The 23,228-nt window shown below is 35.5% G+C and overlaps 2 protein-coding genes across 4 annotated transcripts; one reads left to right on the plus strand and one right to left on the minus strand.

Annotated features, from left to right (window-relative positions):
* Positions 1–1,019: 1,019 nt before the first annotated feature.
* Positions 1,020–13,749, minus strand: LOC149025782 (Glycosyl hydrolase family 38 protein). Of its 3 annotated transcripts, XM_089145989.1 has the most exons (30): positions 13,620–13,749; positions 13,240–13,468; positions 13,050–13,133; positions 11,898–11,986; positions 11,629–11,803; positions 10,969–11,088; positions 10,802–10,885; positions 10,636–10,707; positions 10,402–10,515; positions 9,739–9,839; positions 9,538–9,631; positions 8,976–9,143; positions 8,760–8,849; positions 7,985–8,050; positions 7,833–7,889; positions 6,576–6,795; positions 6,181–6,317; positions 5,967–6,035; positions 5,820–5,879; positions 5,623–5,694; positions 4,770–4,817; positions 3,780–3,896; positions 3,557–3,622; positions 2,883–2,995; positions 2,693–2,783; positions 2,285–2,395; positions 2,119–2,214; positions 1,974–2,021; positions 1,726–1,794; positions 1,020–1,390 (listed from the first exon to the last, which is right to left on the minus strand). In XM_089145989.1, the coding sequence occupies exons 2-30, from the start codon at positions 13,453–13,455 to the stop codon at positions 1,205–1,207; spliced, it is 3,033 nt and encodes a 1,010-aa protein (XP_089002115.1). In that variant the 5' UTR covers positions 13,456–13,468; positions 13,620–13,749; the 3' UTR covers positions 1,020–1,204. The 3 variants fall into 3 exon arrangements, with proteins under 3 accessions (XP_089002115.1, XP_089002114.1, XP_089002116.1); XM_089145988.1 differs by lacking the exon at positions 13,620–13,749 and having other exon boundaries at positions 13,240–13,611; XM_089145990.1 differs by lacking the exons at positions 1,020–1,390; positions 1,726–1,794; positions 1,974–2,021; positions 2,119–2,214; positions 13,620–13,749 and having other exon boundaries at positions 2,349–2,437; positions 13,240–13,612.
* A 5,249-nt stretch (positions 13,750–18,998) lies between these two features.
* LOC149025783 (uncharacterized) lies at positions 18,999–23,228 on the plus strand. Its single transcript, XM_089143601.1, has 6 exons — positions 18,999–19,068; positions 19,900–20,258; positions 20,587–20,682; positions 22,581–22,640; positions 22,746–22,947; positions 23,116–23,228. The coding sequence occupies exons 1-6, from the start codon at positions 18,999–19,001 to the stop codon at positions 23,226–23,228; spliced, it is 900 nt and encodes a 299-aa protein (XP_088999727.1).

A 23,228-nucleotide genomic window follows, 5' to 3' on the forward strand; every position in this document is an offset into this window, starting at 1 on the left:
ATAAACCCCCAATAAAGGAAAAAATTAAAAATTAAATTAAATGTTTTTTTCCAGTAATAACTGGAAAACCAGGTTTTGATTAGAGAGGGTAGTCCAAAATCGAGCCAAAGTGTTGTTAGAGTTTCGTTTGATTGCTTATTATACCCAATTCATGATAAATTCAATGAACTTAATTGTATCCTAGAGCATTATAAAGCTAAATTACGGTTCTCATATTGAAATTATAATTCATTTCACCATTTTCCTAAGGGTGTCAATCGGTACCAACTTTTAATATTGAAAATCATAACCGTATCATACTGAATTTACATGGTATTGTTTCGGTATTTGCAAAAACAATTCCGATTAAATCAGTGCGAAAAAATGGTTTAAACACAATATATAGTATAGTACAATTTTAGTACAAATGAACCCATGCCACTTTTGTTATTAGTTCATTAAGATCCTAATGAAATTGTGATCAAATAATTGATAGAATACAATATTAAAAGAAAACAAAGCAAGTAAATTTAAAAAGAGGAGTGGAAAACAAAATGAAAGATTGAAACACAAAATTAAGGATAGGATAAAGATAAAGTATTTTAATTGTAAAACTACATTTATATTTATTAATTTGGTACGGTACTAATTCAATATGGTTTCAGTACATACCAACGGTATGAGTGCCTGAAATTGGTACCGTACGGTCAAAAGTTGGTTTTGGTATGTACCATACTGAATAAGTTAAACGATTTCAGTACACAATTGATATCCTTACCTTTTCCAGTTCTTGCTGTTTGGGTGGGGACTACCATTGAGGACTAAGTTCAGGCATTAATTTAGGAGATTTCACCATCTGATCCAAGATATCCATTATTTAATGGATAACATTATCCCGCCTTATCCTAGGAGTTCTAATGTGATTGTAGATCTCAAGCCTTCAGGAAGACCTTAATGTTCGAGGAGATTGCCACGCCCTCCCCACCCTTTGCCAACGTTGACACTCAGATATGATTACCCAAAAAAAAAAGTGAGTAATAGTAGTGGATACCAAATATACCGATATCTATCGGGTAATATGACCGATATGATATCAACAACCATACTTTGCTTCAGCTTGTTAATAATTTCCATACATCTGAAAATTTGGTGCAAAATGGCTGATTTTTATTTTGTCCCCCTTTAAATTGCTAGAACAAGTAACAACAACAAAGTGCAGCACATTTTAAAAGCTTAATAAAAAGGTGCGGATTTCCATAGGACCCAGCTCAACAACTAAGGATGAACTATCAATTGGACCACCTCTAATTGGAGGCTTCTCTGCAACATCCCCTTCAACATTCCATTTCATCCTTTTCATCTCTGATTTCTCTTGGTTAGTGGATAAGCTCGTTTCTCTCACCTCCTTAATCTGCAAAAGAAAACAGATGGAAGGTCAGTCATCATAACGTCAAACCATTGGTTTACAGTCATCAAGTTAATATTGGAGATCCAATCATAATTATTAGACTCCAAAGAAAAAAATCACAGAAGAAAGAAAAAAAAGGGTGCATATATTTCATTGCAGGGATGACTTTTCATAGCAATGTTAAGAGATGGTGATCGGCCACAAATGAAGAACAGAAGGCTCAATAAGAAATCAAAATTGAAAATATACAGTAAATTCCATAATCCAACATCATCATCATATAATATGCTTAAGTAGAAAATGCAAGCAATAAGAGATACTAGAATTAAATCACTCACCACTTTTCTGGCGAAAATTTTCTTCAATTCCACTTTAGCCATTTTTGAATACTCTGGATCTTCACCAGCCTGATCACATTTTCCATATTAAAAGTAAGAGAAAACAACACTTAATTTTTTTCCCATCCTGTTCAACATTTTGAATTTGGTGGGTTTCAACAATTGTGTTATGTACTTAATAAATAGTTGTTTACTCTTTGAGTTTTTTCACTCTACTATGGAAACAAAGTGCAAGAGATAATTTTTACTTCATATAGATGAGCCAGTCTCAGAATCACAGTTCCATCATCCAGCTCCTGTAAAAATGATGAAAGGAAAGAAGAATGCAATTTTTAAGTTCAGCAATTATTGTGCAACAACCAACCGATGCACAAAACTTAAAGCTAAGTATACCTCAAGCGTGATCAATGCTACATTAGGAGGTAATGTATAGTTAGGATCCATAGCAGTCATCATCGTCACATGAGAAGCTTTCCACATCTCCATTTTCTGTGAAAGCATTTCATCAATAAATATGCAGTAGAAAGTCACCATTGCTTGTTAAAGACTAAACCCATACCTCATGAGTGAAAGCTAAAATGAGAGGTGAGTAAACTTCTTGGCCAATTTTTCTACGCCATTGGGCTCCAGTTCCAATATGATTGATGCTCATGTAATAGTTTCCTCGAATCTAAACAAGTATCAGGATGAAAAGCAAAATCTTCTGAAATTTCTGCACAAGTTCAATATAATACAATGTTCTAACAACAACAATCAGCAAAACATTAGGCAATAAACCTTCCGACAACTCTACAATTTTAACAACTAAAACCCTGTCACGTCCATCCTCATAGGAACAATGAACTAGAACTACACATACTTTTTTGGAGCCATAATAAAACATTATTCATGGTGAAATGTATATTATCATCCAAGATTAACAAGTCATTCTATATATTATGGGACAAATTGTAATGCGTCAACATACCGTAAGGCCTTCACATGAATTGTTATTATATCTACACACTTCTTCATCAAGGGCTTCACCAACTCCTCTAGAGTCATCAAAAAACATACGCCTGGCATACATGATAGAACAGACATATCTTCAGTTTAATTTGTATTAACTACAGAGAAGACACTACAGGTAACTATTGCAACTTGCAAGTAACAAAAACCTGTGAAGCATTATCTCTAATTCTCCATCTTCAATGCTGGCACCTCCCGTGGCACGATCAACCAAGACCGAGAACTCAAATTTATTATTTGACATAAATATTCCAAGGTTAAGCTGAAAACTACATACTGTTAGTTTTTGGTGGTGATACAGTATAAGAGTATTTGTACAGAAACAGTTTGGAAATGCTATACATGTACATGCCTGCATATTCCAAGCATGGACACGCCATAAGTTCATTTTTCACTACATTTTCATATGCAATATTTCCATCCACTCAGATAAGTGTCTGGTTCAACTCTGCCACATGGAAAACTTATGGACAAGATGAATTCCAGTTTTAAACGTCCTGTATTCTGTATAGAGACAAAGAAATCAAACTCGACTTTCTAATTCCAAATGCAAGATTCACTGAGAATGTCAAATCCAAACAGACCTTTCAGAATGTCACACTCATCCAGAAGTAAGTTCATTTGTTTATCATAAGCATCTCCCAAAGGGTCATGTTTATTCTAGGAAATTTCCTTAAAGATACCTTAACTTTGCTGATACATGCTCATTCTTGTATGGACTGAAAATTAGAATTATAATTGAAATGCCTACGTACATTAATTTTGCCTATTGTTATGGATTATCTACATATATACATAATACTCAACCAGTAAAAGAACTCACAGGATAATAATTTCCAGCTACTGGTTCATTGATTGAAAGTGACCAATCTGATCTGTAATCTCTCACCTGAAAAGATCTACATATTAACTTTTCTGTAACATCACATGCAAGTTTCGGTATAGCTAATTGAAATGAGAAAATTTGCACAATTGACAAAATTATACGTACATTGAATGGTTTCCAAGAACATCAAAAAAGAAGAAGAGAAAAGTATGAAAAATACCCGTTTCAAAAAATCCCTCCCATTAGAATCTGTATAGAACACCTTGTTAGTAGCCATATTTGTTTTCATCCGTGTGATGACCTCCTTTCCAACGCCATCCACTGGGATTGGACCAATCTACATGTCAGGAATTTTGTTAGAAGGCTTGATGTAATTCTGTAGAATAAAACTATATCGCTAGAAGTAAGAATTTAACATATAGTAAATACTTCACTGCCCACAAGATAGTCTTTTAACCAACCCAAAATGTTGGTCCATTACTTCAATTTGATAGTATAGGCTACAATTCTTTTTACTTTCCATGATATCTCATAACAATAATTGTGGTAATCAAGGCATGGAATCTGGGCAAAGGGTTTTTGAGATGTTGGGTGTTATAGAGGTATAGTCCCACACTGGTTTATTTCAGTCCTTCAAACCTTTATATACTTATAAGGGTGAGAAGCTCTATCCAATTAATGCCTTTAGGTTTTGGGTTTAACTCTACAAGATGGTATGACACTCTTACTTGTCTGAGTCTAGAGCCAGGTATATTGAAGCTACATTTTTTTTTTTTGGGGGTGGGGGGTTTGAGAGGTGGAGGTATTGTCCCTCATAGCTTAAGTTTACACCTTGGTGCCTTACATGTAATTGAGGAACTCCCCAAACCACAGTGGTTAATTTCTCTCCATTTATAGACAAGTATACCAAAGCTACATCTGGGAGGTTTGGGGATGTTGGGAATTATAGAGTTAATGTCATGTTAAGTTCAGATCTTTGTTCCTCCATATAGTTGAGGAGCTCTCTCCACTTAATTCCTAAAGGTTTTGGGTTGGAACCTCCGCTAGGGTTACTACTGGGGGAAATGTTTTATTTGTCAAGTCTAATGCTCTAATGAACACACTTTTGAAAATTCTTTATAGGTGTGTTTTTCCAACCAAGACAATCAACTTGGGGTGGAATAGAGAAAAATGTATCTTCATAAAAAAGGCATTAAAAAAAATGACTCACAGTGAATTCAACTTCTGCATGTTCTTTGTCTTTATAAAGCCTAGTCACCTGGAAACATGGTTAAAGATATAAACCAGAATCACATGGCTTGGAACTGAGGAATACCATAAGAAAATTTAAAAAGAATTAAAACGTACAAGATAACCTTACTAGATCAAGTGCTTCCCCTTGAAAAAAGGGGAGGAGGGAATTCAACTTACCTAGTACTGGCAATATCTAGTAAAAAAAATTGTCATTGGCATCTCATTTCATAAGGAATCCTTCTAATATATAAAAGGATGATACAGTAACAGGAAGTAGGCAAATTTTCAAGGCTAACAGTGTTGTTTGCATGAATGTTCACCTTTAAGGTTTATGCTCAATATGCTCTGTACATTAGCCTTTTTGAAGTGTAAAAAGAAATATGATCCACAACTTGTTTTTATGCATTTGGAAGCCAACAAGACATCAATTATAATTTTTTTTTAACTGACTACTTTAAGGGATTTTATATATAGATCTCCTTCCCTCCCCAGGAAGTGTGGAGATCAAAATAGAAGAACCTCCAACCTGCCATTTACTTTTCCTTCCTGTTGATATTAAGACAATGAAGTGAGGCTTCAGATATTTACTGTCACTCTTCACCAGTTGCCTGCTTACATTGCCAAGTCACAGGTTGAATATCACTAGTCGCCACTAACTATGGATGTTCATCCAAAAATAAATTCCACTTCTGCTTCAATTGCTTCAATAGAAGAAATGTGTTGTACATAATCACTCAGTAATACTTATAAATGCATCAGTGAAAATTGATTTGATAATTTGGCAATCCATTCCCAAAATAACCTGATTATCACAAAGAAATTTCAAGTACCTGATAAATCCATGAGTTGAACTGTTGATGGACTTCATCCACAAGTGGTCCACGCATAACCTTCAAGGGTACCTGTCATTAACACACCCCCCCCCAAAAAAAAAAAAAAAAAAAAAAAGAAAAAAGAACTACTAGTAAAATAATATGACTATTTAACAACAGATTGTTAGTCATGTAGAATTTAAATATTTGCTTACTGATTGTGAAACAGAAATTGCACTGGACTGATTAGGCCGGAAAATGTATGCACCAGAAGCCTGCACAATTATTACAAAAATGGCATACATGAAATTATAACATCAAATTTCACAAAGAAATGTCAAGTACTTCTGCAAAGTGCTTACCTGCGGATCAGCAAAGTCACCACTGCTTGAAGCATACCATAGATAACTTTGCTGTATCGGAATATCAATCTGTTTCATTTAATAATCAGTTTGGTAGTAAAGATACAGTTTTGTTTAAAACTAATAAAGGAGAAACACATAGAAAAACCAATCATTATTCTAGCAGCACGCAGAAATAAAATGTCCTGACTGAAAAATCCCAGAAAATACTCACTCCTCTTTTATAGTTAACCATCCGTTTGAGTTCTCCAGATGTTAACGAGAAGGACATCTTCAGATCCCCAGGTCCAACTTCAATAGTCTCATTTTTTGGAACTTTCATTACAGAATGAAATCCGCTTCTTATGCTCTCTGTACGAGTTTGACAAAATCATTACAGGAGGGAAGAAAAAGAAAGAAATAACTGGAAAATAGTGAAGATAATCGGGGGTTCAAGGAATCAAAGGTAAGCTGTTTAGTGATTTTGTTTCATGTTGCATTTCAGTGCTTTCTTTTTCTTTTGATAGCAAGTTGGAGCTGAAACTATCACTACACTAAAGAATAAGTGACAAAAACACAAATGAGATTAGGAGTCAAAGTCAATGATGATAAGAAAGTCAGAAAAGGTACCTTTCCCACTAGACTTAGAAATGAAGTAAGTATTCCACCCTAAAGGTGGCACTGATGCTCGAAATAAGAGCCAATACTTTGGAACACCTTTTGGAGATACTCCCCGGTACACCTTTGTATAGAAGTTTCTTAAGCTTCTTGTAGCATTATCAATCCCCAAAAATTGTGCTTCAATAATGTTTCCGTCTGAATCTTGTACGATAAGATGGGCATCACCAACCTAATAGAATGATCCCCTTTCATTAGAAAAGTTCAAGTGCAAATAATGCATTAATTGAAGCAAATACAAAAGAGAGCAAAACTTGGTTATAGATAACAGGATGACTTTTTTATTTCCAGCACTTGAAAGTTGAAATATCATTTAGGCCTAAACCTCAAATAAGCTTTACAATAATATAGAATTATATGAGAATATCTCGACAACAAAATCATAACTCTATAAGAATGTCAACTCTAGATCCTTGGATATGATTTAAAGCCATATACTTTGATGTCTCTACTAAGCTATGGTTACTTCCCCATCCCCCTGTTTGACAACCCAAGGAATAGGCTCATTGTTGTTACTTGGGTCTCTCTTCCACTTCCCACCCTACTAGAAAAAAAGTCTGGTTCCCCCTCCCCCCTTCTTTCCCTCTTGTACATTCTTTCCCTGCCTTTAGGGCTTTTTGGTAATGATAGTTTATTCATCTGAAAAAAACAGTAACATGATTATGAACCATGGTCTTTCAAGATGAGAGCCATCATATTTATGCACTATGAAATTTCTTATGATGCAGCTGAGGTACCAAATGCTAAACAGTAGCAAGGTATGATGAGTTCCATGAAAGTCAGAGCGAGCAAGAGAGCAGAGAATGTTGCCCCGTGGACTTTGGAATGGCCATTTGAGATGGTATGTGGATTTTTGGGGTGCCACTGAATAGCCTAGTTATATTTTCCTGTTACTCCCCTATTGGGTTTCCTTAGGTCTGGGGCTTCTTCTATTAATTTTAATGTTTAATAAATTTATTATTTCCCCAGCAAAAATTGTTGGGGGTAAGAGTTAAGACTGCGTAGGAAAACTGTCCTCCCCCCCCCCCCGGGACTCTGCTTGTGTGGAAGCCTTTGGCACCAGGTTCACCCTTTAATAAATTTGTTGCATCTTGAGAAAATAAGATATCCGCGACATATGCAAATAAACCAAAGATCTTATTGAAATCTTCAATCTGGAAGTATATAAAAAGGTAAAATTCTACCACAACAGTAAAAGCATGTACTCACAGGAATTCTAATGATGTCATCACGACTCCATCCAAGAGAATTGTAAGCCACAACAACCTGCAAATATAATTTCCTCAGGGCTCGAACTTTGGTATCTAGCCTTCAGCGAGATTGCAGAAAACATAACAAGTTAATGACAATGGAAGACACACCAAGTTCTTTCCTTCTGGGATTCCCTTCTCTGTTGGTGGGCAGTAGCTTATATTGAGTAAAGGACACTGTTATTTCAAAAGTAAACAACAAAGCAATATCAAACTGGGAAAAATAACATGACACAAAGATAGGCAGCATGAATGTCAAAATGGAAAATCTATCAAAGCAGGACTTAATGCATAATGCCTTCCCTTCTCCAGTCTTTCTGGTGACAAAACAAGCATGTAGATTAACATAATTTACACTTAATTCTTTGAAAACATTACATATGAAATTTCCCCAACCATAACCAAATAGAGACTGAGGCGAATACTTTCTTCTTTTTTTTTTTTTTTTTTCATAGGTATTAGTAAAATGATGGAGCTTGACGGGACTAACAAATACATATTGTGCCATGGCAGGTTTTAGATTACTCTCATATCTAGTGACTACCCATCTGTACTCTAATTTCTTTTCAGTTTCTTATTATTAATTAGACCATAACTTATTTTTCACTTTAATCCTTCTGATTGCTCCTTCACTTCACAATTCCCTTACAACACGTAAGACCCAAAAACACCTCTAGTCCTGACAGGAGTCCATTGAGACCTGAGTCCTGATAATACACACCACAAGCACCTGGATATCTCCAACATGTCACATTTTTTTCACACATACTATGGGCTTTTGATTATATACCCAAGGGAATGCCCAGTGATTGAAAAAGAGAGAGAGAAAGAGAGGGAGAGACAGAGAGAGCTGAGCACAGCTTTATGGAGAACTAACTGATCATACCTGTCTAAACTTGACAACAGGATGTGCACACTGACTGCCTGATTTTGAATTTGAAACGCATGACAGAGCTAAATTTACAACATTTTCTGCCTGTCAAAGGTGTTTGAGAGAAAGGGAGAAGGAAAATATAAACATTAAAGAGGTTAGTAGCGAAGAAGGGAGCAAAAAACTACAGAAAATTTCAAACTATTGAAGTGACCGGGAATGGCAGCCAACCTCTGAAGCTCCAATAGCCAAGCGTTTTGCATAGTCATTTGTCGTATGCTGTTTTGCAGTACCAGTGACAGCATCATGATGCTGTACAATGCCTAAAGCATCTCCCAAGCTAAATGTATTGGGACCAGATAATTTCCTTCCAGCCAGAAATTCAAGTTGGCGTGCAGCCTATTTTAGAAAATGACAGTTTCTTTCAGATATATTTGTTGAACAGATTCAAATCACACTTGGTGAATAGGAAAAGGATGAGAAATAGCATCCAAACAGGAGTAAATGCACATGTCTAGTATCTTATATCCAGTGTTCGTGCCCTGCTAAGGAGACCATCTAGGATGAAAGTTGACAAATCAGTAAAACAGATTATCGACCAATGGTTCTTCTGGAACAGAGACTTTAATTTACAAATGTATAAAGCCCAACATTGAATCGCTTATTAGGGTAAGAAATTACCAAGAGATCTTCTATATGAGAAGCATAAAAAAAAATAGGTCACCATCTTCTTGGGCAGACTCAAGACATTACTCACTAAGAATTTGATTGGTATCCAGATATGATGACTCACCAAATAATATCCACTCAACATTCTGACATAACGCTTGAGTGCTGGACGACTTGTAAAAAACCCAGTCCAGTAGGCGTATTTTCTGTCTGCATATCTGTAGAAACCATTGGAGAAAAGTATACGTACACACAAATTAGTGGGATGAAAGAAAAATAAGTTCATTCTTGCAATCACACCAGAAGAGGAAGAAATATTGCTTACGGAAAATAGTCATCAGTTTTCAGTGGCCATGATTCATTTGCAGCATTTTTGGCATCAACATATAATGACGGAGTAGAATATAATGCATTCACTCTACCATCCTGCACATGTTAAATACACAGGATGCAAACTAATAGATATGATTCTGCTGGATATTTGGATACCAATACCATAATTAAAGGCAAATACCTGTTAGTCTTCTATCGAAAGGGTTATCCTGATGACAGCATAAAGCTAATACAAGGAAATTTCAGGAAACGCGGTGTAATTTTTTTGATATAAAGGCAAATATTTATCATGATTTGCAGGAAATTTTGGCTAAAAATTGTGAAGCATGAGGGACTCAGAATTGTTAATCTGGTATTAATATGGTCCACCAGAACCATGCACAACATAAGTGCCATGTAAGTCTCATCTGAAGAACAAGATTTTGTGGCCGGTACTTAGTCTAGCAAAGGAAGCTAAGAATATAATGAACCATAAAGAACAGATCAGTATGTAGAACTAACCATGGTAAACTTCAGATTAGAAGCTTCTAAAATAAAAATGAAAGACACCACTGCTCTCATGTCTCAAGTATAATAGATGATGTTAGATTTATAGGGAAGATATAAAAAGAGAGAAACTTATAAGGTAGTTGAATCTTGTCGCCATTGACCTTACCTTGTTTACATAATGGATTAACTTGTCCATTTGCCCGAACCAAGATTCAGCATATTGGTACTTAAAATCATCACCCATTGTCCACATAATATGATTTGAGCGCGTCACATTTGCCTGTCAGCAGCAATAAAACGTAATCAGAAAGAAAAGGATGAACCAAACCATCTGGTCATCAAATGTAATGTTTTTATAGACTTTTAATTCCTTGTAAGACTTAGTAGTGCCAAAGTTTACTTGAGTCATAGCAGCATCAATAAAATCATTTACACGCTTTTCAACATTGTAGTCAAATAGAAGAGGATTATCCTGCAATCATCACATACAGCTAGTGAGGCGATTAGGTTATTAGAAAAGCAAAAACAACACACTAGACAAACATGGTCTTGTTCAAGGTTGGTACCTGGACTGGGATTGTATCATCATCCACTTCAAATTCAAAACCAGTTGGAGAACCATAATTCATGGGAAATGCATTGGTGAAAATCTGTAGAAAGCCCAGCCATGTCAAGAAATTGAAGCACATGAAAATGATAGTCCGATGATGGAGCAGGAATAAAGGTTCCAAACCTGAGAAGAGGAACCAAATGTCTTGGATCCACGCCATATGACTTCAAGTGATTTATCCTCATAACGTTTTTCTCTGTCCTGATAATCTATCCGTGCAAAATGTAGAGAATCGAAACCAAGCTACATGTGAAAGAAATATATCAAAATAAACCACAACTGTAACTCAATAATCAAGAAACAATAAAACAGGTCACTAATTGAAATCCTCATGTCAATAGTAGTGCCTAGAACAACCAGCAAATTTGTCAGCCATGGTCCATGAAAGTAAAATTTCGTCAAATTTCTGCAAATACTAGGAATAGAGATCAGCTACAATGACACATACAAATGAAGTTGTTTCAGAATCTGATCTAGAGACTGTTATAATGTTCTTTTACAATTGATGAAACACTTAATTTGGAGCTTCTAATGCAAGCATTTATTTTAAAATTGCCCCACCCTCACCCCAAGAAACAATCCAAGTAAACTTTAATAGCCATCAAAAACACATTCCACTAAAAGGGAAGCCTTGACTTAACAATACACAGTTTTAACCTACATAAAATACAAACTACAGACAATATTACTTCGACAAAGCTTCACTGTATTATAGAGAAAATAGGTAGAAATAAAGAAATATAACTTCAACCCTAAAGGGAAAATTCAAGTAAAATCCATCACCTCAGCCCCAAATAGGTAAGCTTGCACAGCAGAATGTCCAAACGGATCAATCTGCCACCCAGCACGAGGAACTTTGTTGAATTGTTTCTTTATAATGCGATGACCAAGAGTTGTTTGGTCAATCATATCAATGTAATGGCATACGGCTTCATCATGCATGCACCAGCCACCATTTCTGTGACAATAATGCAAAATGATTACTAGTGTTTAAGTTTGTAAGTTCTTCCTCTAACATTTATAAAAAGTATAAGTTGCTAAAAGCGACATACATGAATTCCAACTGCCCAGAATCTACAAGCTTCTTCACTTGTTCCTGTTTCTTCACATCCTGCTCTTCCCACCACCTTTGGAAGAAGGCCTAGTTATCAAAACCAAACGTGTTTAGCAATTGAAATTCACAAGAATGGAGCTGAAGAAGAACAAGGAAACATGAGTAGTTTGTGACACCAAAACACCTACCTAACCTTAAAACTTTTAGAATCATAGGAACTTGAGTTTAAAAATCCAGAATCGGATGGGAATCGGCCAGATTCAGTCCCAAATTGCCCTAGCATGGATTTTGCGACCCAATCCTGGTCTTTTACATTATTACGAAATCTACATACAGAGATTTCGATCATCTAGACCAAAAATTATTGTTCAAGCTGAGAAAATCATTTAATTCATGTTTAGAATTAAACTAAACTGATTAAACCTCCCTACCATCCATCAAGATTCAAGACCAACTCTAATTGCTGCACCTTCAGATTTTAAAATCGATTTGAACAACAAACCATAAAATAGGCCGATTCTGGTCGATTTGTGGTTTAAAATTTGAGAACCATGAGACATAAGAGAGTTCAATTGAAATTTTGGCAGAGAAAACAAAACCCGGTTGAAACCGTTTGATTGTTTTTGTCCGACTCACATCAGAATGAAAAACCACATGAAGTTATAAACTTTACCTTTTTTTTTTTTTGGTAATCAAGTTATAAACTTTACCGAAAAATTAAAATTATTTAGATTTAATGATTAGAGGCTCTACCATAGATCTCAAATTGAGAAGATGAACCAGGTACCGAAACAGTAAAGTTTAATGAAGTACAATCAGATTCTGATTTTTTAAATTTAAAATCAAAATCAACGTAAGCATCCATAGAGTTAAAAAACTAAATTGTGCAAAAGCCTAAAAAGTGATCTTCTCTCTTTCTTTATTCTTTTGTTGGGAATAGTATCTTTCAAAAGTTGGAACGATCCAATTCTGGTTAGAATCGGTCGATTTGACCGATTTTCATTTAATTTTCAGTAAAGAGCAAAGAACTTTTCATATCAGAAGTTCATAATCGAAAAAACTTTTCACAAAAAGGAAAAAGGAAAATCAGAAAAGTTTCAAACAAATTTGATTTTGTTGTTGAAAAGGTCTTTCAATTCAAAATCTTTACCTGTTCTGCAAAAATGAATTTCCTGTTAGGATCACGGAGCAGCGATTCAACCACCGAATCCAAAACATTTTTAACACATGCACCCTATACAACAACATCACAAATGCTCAAAATCAAACTTCTGGAACAGCATCATCTTCCTTAGAAATGAAAACAGATTTCTCCACAAAAAATTATAGATAAACTAAACCTGGATACTGTTATTAGATCCAACGTAGTATTGATCGATCGTCTTCAACCATCCAACATCATCATGTGAATGAGGAACCAAATGAACGTTCAATTTCCCTTCCACAGGTCCAGCTCCAGTATCATATTTGATTCTCTCACCATTAACATTTCCAGAAACACAGAGAACTGTGAAGATGCACAGATAAACTACCACCATAGCTTTGCAGCTCTCCATTTTGCTAACGATACTGTGAGAGCACATACATAGAGGTAGTTTCAGTTCTTCAGGAAACTAGTGAGGAATTCAATGGGATAATGCAATAAATGCAAGATTCTATAAAGTTAAAAACTGAATTTAATGCGAGCCATATTCTTTCTATCCATATGTCGATCAATCACCTGCTACGAAACTCTTGAAAGCTTGTCAGAATTAGAGCTTTTGTGGAGAAGCCAAACAAGTTCCGCTTTGATCGTACATTGAAGGCTAGAAAAGATGAACATGTACAGAAAGACGATTGAATTCACTTATCCACACAATATCATCAATTGGTACGATCCAAAAACAGTATGTCTAATAAGCCATACACTAGCAACTGATCGACTAGCTGTAAAGTTTGTTGTGGAGTGTCAAATCACAGAATCTTCCTGTCACTACTCCCTGCAAGCCGCCTCGCATGGTAAAGAGTCCTTTTCATGGAAGAATTACAAGTTTCAGGTTTCTTAATTCCATCTTATCATTGGATTTCTCCATGATTTGCTTTCTTCACTTAAAATTAGCTCTCTCTTGCAAGAAACTCTTGTCTTTCTCCAAAACGACATTCATCAAATCAATTTACGTTTACAGATTTACTTGGATTCTTCCTTTTTTCCTTGCACGACGAGTTATTAATTATTACATTTATTTATTTCCATAAAATGTAATAATTAATTAATTAATGTCATTTTTTATTATTATTGGTAAACTAAGCTTTTAAAGATACAGATACTCGTCAAGGTAGAGGTTTGTACTTTCCTAACACTTCTCCACCACATAATAGAGATGGAGAGATAACTTTATGACAGTGGCTGTTTTTGCTCACATCATTGCCGACACACATCGACGATTCCCTAACTCACAAAAATATATCGAAGACAATTGACGAAGTTTCTTTAAAACATAGGGAAATTAGAGTGAAGATGAAACACAAACAAGGAACTCTGTATCATTGGATAAAACCTCTTAATGACTGGATCACTGGATGGCAATAAACTATGACGGCTCTGTCATGGGTAATCGAGGTGGGTATGGAGTGATTGGAAGAAGCTCAACTGGTAAGGTAATATTTGCCGCTATAGTCGGGTTGGCTGGAGCTAATGTTTTGTAGATAGAATTAAAAGCAATTCTCTCTAGCATTACTCAAGTTGGTCGCCATGGCGTGTCAAAGTTGCAAATTTGATCCGACTCCCAAATGGTCATTCGAATGGTTACGGAATTGTTGAGCACTCCTTCGGTAGTGTAGGATAATTTTGATGACATTCAGGAGATTAAATTGAGATTCCACAAGGTTGTGTTCTTCCGGTTATGTACGTGGATCTAACATGTGTGTTGATTTTCTTGCTAACTTTACTATGGTTTATTCGAAAACCCTTTTGGACCCTTGTGACCTCTTGCGTGGCTTTTATGAGTTAGTTTTTGAAAACACTCGTGGGAAATATTATTAGAGGATGTAATCTCGCTTTCCTTTATTCCTTTCTAATTTCTAATATAAAGTACTTTTCATAACTAAAAAATAAAGAGATGAATCTTAAATGATGTCCATTGATATAATTACTTGCTTTATTTTGTCAAGCATTCAAAGTTGGGTGGACATCACTTCTATGTGTGACAAAAAAAATCTAAGAAAATACATACTTCTACCTAATGGGTAGAAGATCCAAACTCAAGATAGCACAACAGATATGGAATTTGAATTATAAATGTAATGGAACTACAAACAAAAGTGTGATAAATAATTCTATGTCAATATTATTTTTGTCCATTGAAATAAAATAATAGTAATTACAAGATTGCATACTAGACACCAAATGGATTGCAACGACCAACAACCTTATGCACCGGTTTGTATTAGGATTCAATTAGAACTATTCAAATTTTATCAAAAATAGTAAGAAATACTAACCACCCTTTGTGAGTGACCAAAAAACATAATGATTAAAACTTGAGATATGAAGTTTCCTTAAAGTGATCTTTGCAATACTAGATTACGAATCTTTATCTTCTATGATAAAGGTTTGTGATCATTGTAAATTATATTTATGATTTATTTTTATAGAATTTAGAAATGAGGTCTTCTTTATAAATTCTACTTATAGACTCTCACTTGAAAGGGTAAGAACTGAAATCCCATATGATTTGGTGTGGCTTTATTATATATGTAATGGTTGAATGAAGTTACAAACCATTTATGCAAATTAGGGGAAAGTGTGATAAGGTGCATGGTCCCAGGTTTGACTTAGAATATAGTGTTTAATGGTCTCAAACAGAGACATCTGTAATTTTCATGGCTGTAACGATGAGATTTTGTGGACCTAGAACTAAATGAAAAAGAAAATGGGAGAAACAAAAGGAGAACGGGAGCTAAGATTTTCAGATGGGTCCCCACCAAAAAAGGCTATTATCACCTAGAAAAAATATTTTTCTAAAGATTACTTTAGAAGATTAATAATAACATCATCAGTGAACTCATACTCCAAAAGTGGCATGCGATTGCCCTGAAAGTCCAAATTATGGATCACATTCTAAGAAAATTATGGACTACATTCCAAGGATTAGCGTGTGATTTGATTTTACTTTTTGGCTGCGTACAAGATCATAGTTAGTCATAATATATTATATTTTAAGTCGATTCCATTTACTTTGAGGGTAGAAGATAATTTCTCATGATTTTCTCTCACTATACATTTAAGGGGTTTATTTTGTTTAGTATACAAAAGTGGTATTTTATATAACGAGAGATTGTTGACCTAGAACTAAATGTACGATAGGATTATCCTATACCCTTGAGGGTAGTCCTAATTCTATTTCTCGTTTTTTAAATCCCAAACTCTAGATAAGATGGAATAATGAAAAGTTTATTATGACTTCAAATAAACAAGTAAATATTAATAAAAAAATGAATAAATAATTTAAAAATTATTTTAAGATGTGAAAGTTCTAAGGAGAAGATGATGGGAATCAAGCTATTACATCTCCTAATATTTTAGGCAGTTGAAACTTCATATTGAAATTAATATTTAAGTAGTTAAAACTTAAGATTGATGATAATTCTATTTATTAGTAGGAATACAAATTTTAAAAGAAAATTTAGGGATTGATGAATTAGTTTCTTAGAAGAACATGTCAATATTCCAAAGGAAGAGTTAGATGATTTAGTTAATGGCTGGGCTGTATTCACGTTAGAACTAGGTCTCCAACGTTGAAATTAGACCACTTGCGAAGCTATCCAATAGGGGTTGCAATACTACTTCAGAATTTCATTATCAAAACCAAATTGAAAAATAACAAAACCTTTACCAATGAAGTGCAAAATCACATGAGCATCTAATTTTCATTTCCCCACTTCTTTCCTTCCTTACAGGTTCCATGATGACTTTCTTAAAATCAAATTGTCCAATGTCCGATCAATGCAAATCTGAATAAATTAATTACACTGATGCCCATAATCACCCTGTGTAATAATCACATGAGTAAAAGAGATAATTGGTCATTAACCGTTAATTATATGGTTAATATATAGAAAAAGAAAATATAATAATATAATATATTAAATAATATAAGGGGATTTTGGTCATTCAATATTTAAAATTTGAATATATTCAATGGGGACTTTTAGTTTGGTTAGAACTTAGAACCCACACATAATATATCGCATTAAGGAGACCCAACATTAGTTTATGGTCCACTAAAGGGACCCACACGAAAAAAATGCAATATTTTTTTTTTTATTTTTTTTTATGGGCTTCTCATAATTTGTGTTCGCCGACGAGGAAGCACAAAGGGGAGATGATCTACACTCAAATCAAGTGCGTAGGGCTTTGAAGAACCCTGACAAGATAGAGTTTTGGGTTTCTTAAGCCCAGACAAGAAGGTTAGGTAAGATTCGGATTTAAGATTTAAGTTCTTAGGATGGGGGCTGGGTTTAAACTGACCCGATCCAACCCAGCCCATTGACACCCTCACTTAAGGCCCATAACCTTCCATTTGTGTTTTCCACGTTCGTTCCAAAATTTCTGGGTGCCCTGACTCTCCCCAACCTCGCCTGACGATCGATTTCAAAGCTCATTCGTCAATTCTCGTTCTCTAACAGGTACTTACTCTCTTTGCTCCTCTGATTTCACTTGGGCATTTCGTTTTCCACCTGATGTGAACCGTAACCACTGATCATCTTAGCCACGACGAATGATTCCCTCGATGTTTTGGTTTAGTGTTAAAATTCTGCCGGTTGAATATTTAGTCATCTCCAGTATACTGCGCTTGTAATTGAACCTAGATATCCTTTCAACCGATGATTGGTCTTCGTTGGTCTGAGAACCTAGATTCCTCAGAGTGATTGTTTAAAGTGATATAGAGGATGATGTGTCTCGAAGAATTAAAATATGGTGGATGTAGTGGAGAGTTGTGTTTGGGTCTTGTGTGATTGACATTTTCCTTTAAAACTTAGAAGAAAATTCTATAGGATCATCTTTGTGTAGCTATATGATGTATGTTAATGTTGGGCTATTAAGTTGATTTCAAAGATTACTCAGCCTAATGCTTGAAACTTAAAATAGTTTTCAACTTTTAGAAACTTAGGAGCACTAAAGTAGAAACTAATTAAAATCACATAAAGTCTTTAGTCTTCATGAAGATCTTCACATAATCTACTCATGGGCCCCACAAAACCTTGAAAAAGTATTCCTTCCAAGGCCAAAGGAGGGCTGTGACACTGTTTATGTTACTGTTCACATGAACAGTTTTTTGGCCTCTTTTGGTTCTTGTAGAAGACCAGCTGGGCTGATTTGACTTGCCTAGTCTTGATCTTGCGAGATATTTCATTTTTTTCATAAACTGAGATGAAATAGAGATCGAGTTTTGTGAAATGGGATATCTTGCTATATTTCACTATATCTCGTCATATCTTGCTATATCTTGCCTCAAATCTCGCCATATCTCTCTGGAACTCTTAATTTTTGCCCCATTTTTTTGGGGATTTCAGTTGGATTTTCACTTGCAACTACGCTTGACACATCTATAACATCAAAGGAAGATCAATCATTCTCTGCTTGTCTAATGAACTTATGAGTTAATAATATATATATAAAACCTCTAGTGGTTGTATATTTTTATTAGAGCAAATTGCACTGGCACCCCAAAATGGAGGTCTTAAAACACTACACCCCACTTTATGTTTAAAAAGCACAAAGACCTCAAAAATTAGATTTTTATTTGATATACTTGTCAAATTTATCACTGAAAATGGTTAAATTACTGTTTATCACTAGTTATATTCCTATAATAATCAATATCTAAAAGGTTTTCAGTGAAAATTTTGAAAAATTTATCTAAAGGAAAATCCAATTTTGGGGTGCCAGGTATTATTTGCTCTTTTTATTATTATTCTATTTTCGAAAGTTGAGATTGTTATACTCATATGAATAGAATTTTGATGACATTTAAGTTATTTGAGTGTATGATGGGGGGAGGGAAGAAATGGGGGGGGGGGGGGGGGGGGGGAGAGAGTTCCATTCTTGTGTGAGACTATGGTGGGGGAGAGGGTCCCAGGAACCATTGGAGATGAAAGCCAAGAGATGGGTAGATTTGGGAATGCGGGTTTCATAGACAGTTCCCCCGGGGGGAAGAGGGTAAAGAGAATTCCCATCGGATGCCACGGATCTAGCTAGAAGGAAGTAGAGGAACCGAAAGAGATATGGGTAGTAATGGCAGGGAGGGCTCGGGGTCTGAGGAGGAGAAGTTTCCTCCAGATCCAGGAAGGGTTAGAAGGGATAGGGATAGTCCAGAAAGAGTCAGATTTGAGAAGATAAGAGTGGACCCAATTGATCCAAATGAAATCCTGTTTAGAGACAATTTTTCCAGATGAACTTAAGCAAAGCAGCATAATTGACCTCTTGGATCCGGCGGATTCCTAGGCCCCCCTTAGATTTAAGCCAACAGATGTTCTTGGATGGGACACTAAACATATTATATCAGGGCTTTAGAGAGATTGAACTGTAATTGAAGAATGTCCTTGAAATCGTGAGGGATAGAGTAGAAGAGAGATTGAGAAGCAGGAATAGGGTTTTTAAATTGGTCAATGACCAAGAGGTGGAAGACGCTTTTCTTCTTGTTTTTAGTTTCTACAAAGAAATTGTCGATATTGCCCATGTTTTTAATTTGTCCAATCACATGTTAACCAAGGAGCAGCACAAAAATAAGGTGGATGTGATTTTGAATTCAAAATTGAAGGTTGTAATATATTTTTAAATTTTTTTCTTTCAGTGTGATTTCTATTTCCTTGAAATATGGTGCAAAAAATTAAACCAAATGCAATACAAAATAGAAATTACCCCCTGAAATTGAAACAGAAATCATACCAAAACAGCCCTTATCTAGAGTATTTGATTGATTTCTTTTTCTTAACCTGTGTGTTTGATCTTTGAATAGGTACAGAAAACAATGATGTCAAAAGTAACAACTCCTTTGAGTCTACTGATGATTTTGAGCGACGGATATTTGGTGGCTTTTCAGAAAGTGGTCCAAATACTGATTCATTTTACCAGATGCTTGATGGACTAGAGAAAGCTCGTGGAAGATCTGGTTCTGGTTCTAGGCAAAATGTTGGCAATGGTTTCCACCCATTGGATGGTCTGGATGAGACTTTCAATACATTGTCTGATGGGATGGATGGAAAACTGAAGAAAGCTGCAACATACTTTGAGTTTGATCCTGAGGAGATAACTAAAGAGGACTATTCATTCAGACCAGATGTGTCCTTCCTTCCTGGGATGACATATACTACAAAGGTATGAAATAAGTAACCTGGAAAGTTTATTAAGTAGAGTAGCCAAGCCCCTACTTCAAGTCATGCAGGTTGCTATGTATACCCCCAACATGCGACAAACTTGCCCATTTGTTATATGGATTAGTATTTGTAGTATTGAGGCGTGAGCTTTTGCTACTAGGATAGTATTTCCAATTACTCTTATTGTGGGTGTAGCAACTATGACTCTTCCTCTCTCTTCCTGACACCCAGTTTTCTTTTTTTCCCTTGTGAATGTGCTCGGTACCTTATTTAGTATGTTATGTTTCATATTGTTCCCATGCTCTTGCCTTTTTATTTTGTGCGTGCAGGATCTAGATCTCACAAAGCCAGCTGTACGTAAACCTGTTAAAAGAGCTGAGTTTGAAGTAACAACTGAAGTAGTTCTCAGAAAAGCTGATTTTCGGGTGAGCATTTTCCAGTTTCCTTTATTTGATACATTGCTTAATAATTTGTCAGCATGTATGGTGTTAACTTTGTACTTCACCAGAAACAAGGCTTGTATGGTTCATAAATCATCAGTATCACACATTGCACGTCTCTTTGTCAAAGACCTGAAGTTACTCACCAGTGTAATACACGTAAATTGAGTTACAACATCCTTAATGCCTCTGTACTATGGTTTTTGAGTGGTTGATTGACCTGAATTAATTCAATTCTTGGCTTGACATATGTGGCATATGGAGCCTCATATGATTAACTGTTGACACCCTGCACCCTTAAAGAGTAATTTTTGAAGTTTTCTGGCCATTCACATTGTTTGCTTGGATTCCCATGTTACTCTGAATTATTAACTTTGAATTTCTGGTTATGATCTTTGATTTACACTGCATCCAAGAGGCCTGACTATTTAAACTTTCTGAATCAATTGATACCTCAACATTGTATTATGGGAATTATGTAGACTTTGCATGTGGTAATAATCAAGAATTTCAAATTAAACTAATTTAGTTAAAGAGGGAGATCAAGAAAGGGCAACAGGGCAACCGAGAACATCAAAAGAATCCAGGATGTCCCATCTTGGATAAAAAAGTAGAGAAGTGTAGAGTCTGGACCCTCCACCCATATGGAAAGGAAAAATTCCAATCCACTTGGTTGGATGCTTAACATGTGTTCAATCTGAAAACAAAATCCTCTTCTGTAGGCTCTTTTTGGTATCAATTCTCATACTCCATTATGCCTATTTTAAAGAAATGAGTATAAGAATTCATTTTTGGTCAAAAATGACAAATGGTTTGGTGGCTTCTATCGAGAATAAATTAAGGAATGAAAAATAATTTTGGTATGTCAAAATGAAAAAATATTTCTGCAAGAACTGTTTGCAGAAACCCCTCTGCTTTTAGGCATGTATGACTTTGTTATTATTGTTTAGCAATCTACTTTTCTGCATGAATCACTAGAGTAATAACTAGAGTAATTATCATTAGTTGTTATTATGAGTAATTATCCTTAGGGTTCATAAATCAATCTGAGGTTCCTCTGAGATTGTAAGTTCAGCATGCATTCAGATTAGTCCATTTTCACAGCACAGAAAAAGGCTTCTACTTCCAAGTAATTGTTAGCCAGCAATTCCCCATTTGAAACTTTCCCCATATTCACGAACCCTCCATTCATATCTGAACATTCCACCATCAGAATTTCCTTAAACTGCGTATCCTTTACTTCGAGATATATGCCAGCACTGGATCCCAATTACAGCTCCCCATGCCCAGCCAAATCCATATCCTTCGAAGAATAGACAAGGACAACTACATTATATCATGTGACCAGATGACTGCTTTATTTGATAAAACAAACAAATTGCATGATTCCACCACAAAGATCAAAATTATACAGAAAATTGATAGATTCCAAGACATACAAGGACCCCATTCAGAAGGCTACTTGCCTAGCCTTTTGGACCAGAGTGTTACCTGCTTACACTTCTGTTTCCAGCATGACAGACTCCTGTCAATCTCATATGTCATTCTTTTTATCAAAGGTGTGGTCCATTGACCTTGATTGGACCTTCTTTTCAGTTTTGATGCATAACAGGGAGTTAGTTTTTTAAAAAGCCAAAAAGTAGATGTGGTTGTAGGTAAAAATATTTTTTCCACGACTTGCTATACTTTTCCCCTTTATTAAGCCCTGAATCAACTTGGACTTGCAAATTGCATTTACTGTCAAGTGGTTCTTTTTGGGATCTCATCATCACTTATTGACTGATCCAGCAGTTGTTTTCCCAGTCATGTTGTTTCTCAGTAATTTTCACAATCTGAATCTGTGGTACCTGTGTGTTCGTACTGGTCGATCTGTTTTAATGCAGAATGTGAGATTTCTTGCCAAGTTTCTTACTGAAGCCGGAATTATCATCCAAAGGAGCAAGGTGATTAAAGTTCAAATTCACAATGGATCTTGGTCAAATACGGTTCCATCTGAATTTTTTACTTTTGTCCTTGATTATTTTTTTCTTTTCAATTTACTGGTGTAGACCAGCATTAGTGCGAAAGCCCAGAGGAAGGTAGCTAGAGAGATCAAGACGGCAAGAGCTTTTGGCTTGATGCCATTCACAACAATGGGCACAAAACCATTTATTGTTGGGAAAACAATGGAAGATGTTGAGGCGGATGATGAGTATGATGCCAGACTACCTGCTTTTAGAGGAAATCGTTCCAATGTAGATGCTAGAGCAGGTTGATATTCACCTTATTCTAACTATTCATTTAGGGTCTTTCAGCTAGATAGTTATTGACACCTCCGAAGGTGATTTTTCCCCTGATGTGTTAATTTAGCAAAGTTGGTTCGCAAAAACTGGCTTATTTTAAATTTCAATCTTATGAGAAATTTTGCTGGATCTGCAGATTGGAAAGTTATGTTTGCCTCCATAACTGCCAATTATTTCCATCTCGCGGCAGCTTTGAGAGAGCCAATTTTATTGAACGTAATTCCTGTCTTCACTGGGGCTTGTGTTTGA

The sequence above is a fragment of the Hakea prostrata genome, chromosome 2 (genome assembly GCF_041222555.1).
Source record: "Hakea prostrata isolate BN-2017 chromosome 2, UWA_Hpros_2, whole genome shotgun sequence".
Taxonomy (NCBI): Eukaryota; Viridiplantae; Streptophyta; class Magnoliopsida; order Proteales; family Proteaceae; genus Hakea; species Hakea prostrata.